Genomic DNA, 3,870 nt, shown 5'->3' on the forward strand with positions numbered 1-3,870 from the left:
CAAGAAGAAATAAAAACAGTTGTCCGTTAGGGACAGTAAAGAACCTGTCTCTGACATGAGGCAGGGAGATGGGCTATGTGATCCGATTTTCCTTCTGCCCACACACTTCTGAATGGGAAAAAGAAGCTGACAACATTTGACAGTGCCAAATGAGTCCTCTTCTAGCAAGTGCTTTATCGTGTGAGAAGGTTTTTGAGCTCTTGGCCAGCAGAGGTCTCTTTGCCAGCTCTGTATTTCCAGCTCTCCAGCAGCAGGGCTCCTTATAAAAGCTACACTGTTCTTACAGTTAAGCTTCACAAATCGTACAGCTAAAAGCACCTGAGTCTGAGGACAGGAGCTTTGTGAGCAAAAGGCTGCTTTTAAGGCCTACTTTTTCAAACTAACAAACTTTAAGAAATTTATTGTAGGTTTGGCGGTTGCAAAGAACTGTACCCCAGCACAGGACACGGAGTGCACCTGTGCAAAGAACCATTTTTGCAATTCTTCTCTGCCATGTAGGCATTGCGATGCATGTACTATGTAAGTTTATGCCTTCATAATTAAATATGAAATTGTTAATATTGCTTGTCATCACACCCTTTTCCAGCCAGTTTCAAGACAGAGGCTAAGGCAATGTGTAACTGGAGGGAAAACATACTGGTTTTCCTTTGCACTTGGCTTGTTGAGCTGACTTTGCTCAGTCAACTTAACTTACACCCATGCAGGCTTTCCAAAAGCACACAGAAAAACCTGTATTAAACCACCAAGCCTGCATGTACTTTTTGAAAAAAGTAATGAAGTATCTGAGCTTTTCCGTTGTCTTTGCGTGACCTACTGTTACATCTAGAAAATAATTTCCACACCTTTTTCCAATTCCATACATTCCCATACTATCTTCATTCTTACTAAATTCCAAACTCCAACATCTTCATATATGAACTACTTAGCTGATAAAAGATGTTAAACGATTTTGATTCACTCTCTTGACAGAGTTTATAAAGAAGGAAACAAAACCCGTAATAATTATTTGTTCATCTTTTCTGCAGCTGTGAAAGCGGTGTCATTGAAAAACCATGTACTTCAACTTCAGACACTGTGTGTGGAATGAAAGGTACTGTTTTAAAACCTGCTGTGGTCTAGCATCTGCTGTATTTTGGGAGGCTATTGAAATTACACTGTTCTACACGACAGCTCATAGTGATTCCTGACAGCTACGGGTGTGGTATCTGCTGAGCCCTGCACTGACCTGTGTAGCATGGTAGCACTTTTCCTTTGGTCACTGTGCCAACGTAGGATCTATTGCTCTTTTTTAGGGGCAACTCATGACCTGTAGCTCTTTAACAAAGAGTTAGTTTCTGCCATTAGGGAACAATAGAAAGGCTTTTGTAATTTGATGCAACCTTGTTTGAAATTTAGAGTATGTTGCTGTATTGCGTTTATCGACCTGACTTTCCTGTAATATTTCCAATGTTCCAACAGAAACAGGCATGCCAGCGTGGGCCATTGCTGCATTAATTGTCTTACTGCTATTAATAGCTGGAGCAATACTCTGGTGTAAGTGATTCCTTATTCCTATCATACTCTGAATAAGATATTCTGCTGCTTAATCAGAGGTAGCTTTATATTCCTGGAGTCTAGAGGAGAGCTATACTCTGTCCCAGATTTTAAAAATGCTTTTTTTTTGTTTCAGGCAGCAGAAAATGGAAGCGTCACACTAGCAAGGAGAACCTAGATGAAGTAGTCCCCAAACAAGAGGCTTCTTATGTAAGTGTTGTTACTTAGACCACAAAATGCTCAGCTTCATGAAAGGAACTTTGTTCCCTTTAAATTACACTGGGACTCCCCAAGTATGTGCATGCCTCTTTTCTATGACATTAATGAAGTAAATTTCACCATGAGGATTCTTCTGGGAGAAGAGGAGCCTTGTATTATTTCTTCAGAATTTGTTGACATGCTTCCTAAATTACACGACCAAGATGAAAACTTCATAAATCATCAGGCCTCCACTGACTCGGGACAGCTGTCCCCATGCATACTTTTAGGCAATAGCAATTCTAAGGTGATTCTCCAAGCTTACCCAAGTCAAAAGAGGTCTGCCTGTCCAATCTAATTCCCTCACTCATAAACCCGGGGAACCATGGAGAAAACTAAAAGACAATTACAGAAGCCAAGTGTCATGAAATGTGTTTATCCTCTTATACAAGGTTGTTGTTTTACAAAACTTGTTTCTACTTATTTCTCTCTTGCTTCTCTTTTCAGGAGAATGTTCCTCTCAAAAACACAGGTAATAGACAAGTAATTTCTCAAAATCAAGTAGAAGAAAAAAAACACAGACATGTAAATCTTACACTGTTAAAAGAGGAATTTTTGTGTAGAATTTGCCACTGACTGGAGCTGTCATTCTAGCATAATAGTGAACACTTATGAAAGAAATGCCAGTTCATATTGTGCACATTAAGACATTTATTGCTATCATGAAAGTTTTGCCTCAGGAGGAATTTCTGTTGTAAAGGAAGCAATTCCTAATTGACAGAAGGTGAATTTCTGTTCTGCTTGTGGTACAGACATGAGGAGGCAGCAAGCTGGATTTCAGGTATCATGGATAATTATGATAATGATGTAGTCCCACACATAGCAGTGGGATCGTAGAGATGCAAACCTACCTTACGTTCAAGGGCAAAACCACAGTAGTAACAAACAATAGGAAAAGAACATAAGCTCCAAAAGACTAAAGACCTGTCTTGTTCCAGGACCTTTCCCAATATTTTGAATAAAATAGGTACATGAAGGATAACCAGACTTTAATGATAGAGAAGGGCAGAGTAGGTGAGAGAGGGAACTGAGATTCTATTTCAAGTGGTAGAAAGCAAAAGAAACCTAAGTATTTGGATTACCTAGCATTTGGCAGGAACATGTAAAAGCAGACCTGCTGTATATTGTAAAAAAAAAACACATATAAAACATACCGAGTCATGAATACCTGAAAATATGTTTTGGGTAGGAAAAGCATCAACTCTTAGTGTAGGTGATAAAAAACCAGTAAGATATAAGTGTCAAGAGCATTAATTTCCTTTTGTGCTTCTAGATATTGACCTGAGTGACCTTGTTCCTGTTATTGTGGAGGAGATGACACTCACAGACGTCAAAACATTTGTTCGGAGTCACAAAGTACCAGAACCTGTCATAGATCAAACTGTTCGGGATTATTGTAATGATACATCTGAACAGAAGATTAAGCTCTTTCAAGCCTGGTATCAAAGACATGGGTTAAAAGGAGCCTATGGAACCCTAATAAGAAGTCTGAGAGAGCTTAAAATGTGCACTGCAGCTGATAAAATTGAGCAAAAGCTGAAGGCAGCTGTTTCTAGCTGTCAGGACGGGGGACAGTCTTATAATGATGACATTGAGCAAAGCAAAACCTGCACTGAGAAAGACAGAAACTCTTACAGTGATAATGCTGAGCTAAGTAAAACCTGTTCTGGAAGTTCGAGAAGAGATAGCACAGAGTCATTTGAAAATGATGCCTAAAGGAATTTGTATTTTTCCAATAATAGAAGTAACAAGGTTTAAAATGCCATTTTCATTAGCATTTCTGATTGGTTCAAGGAAGTTATAATATGAACAAGGAGTAATTATTATTTCTGTAGCAATATCTTTCCTTTAAAAAACATTTTAGCTTTTTTTTTGGTTGCTAAGAACTGGGAGAAGTTTTACGGCTTATTTACTGAAAGGTACAATAATAAGAGTCCAGCTATAGGGTTTACTACAAGAAGAACGAGGTAGCAGTCATTATTTGAAAAAAAGGTTTAGTGTCAGTGTATGGTCCCGCATTATTTCATCAGCGTATTGCTTTGCTTACATTAAAATTGTGGGATGTTGCATTTTTCAAAG

The 3,870-nt window shown here is 38.6% G+C and overlaps 1 protein-coding gene across 1 annotated transcript; it reads left to right on the forward strand.

Annotated features, from left to right (window-relative positions):
- Positions 1-407: 407 nt before the first annotated feature.
- FAS (Fas cell surface death receptor) lies at positions 408-3,507 on the forward strand (the record flags this gene model as incomplete). The annotated part of the gene is made up of 5 exons (XM_008937680.1): positions 408-519; positions 1,026-1,090; positions 1,670-1,743; positions 2,239-2,263; positions 3,065-3,507. Coding segments are annotated over 5 exons (719 nt in total), but the record flags the coding sequence as incomplete, so codon positions are not given.
- Positions 3,508-3,870: the final 363 nt, after the last annotated feature.

The sequence above is a fragment of the Merops nubicus genome, unplaced genomic scaffold (assembly GCF_000691845.1).
Source record: "Merops nubicus isolate BGI_N331 unplaced genomic scaffold, ASM69184v1 scaffold40453, whole genome shotgun sequence".
Lineage (NCBI taxonomy): Eukaryota > Metazoa > Chordata > Aves > Coraciiformes > Meropidae > Merops > Merops nubicus.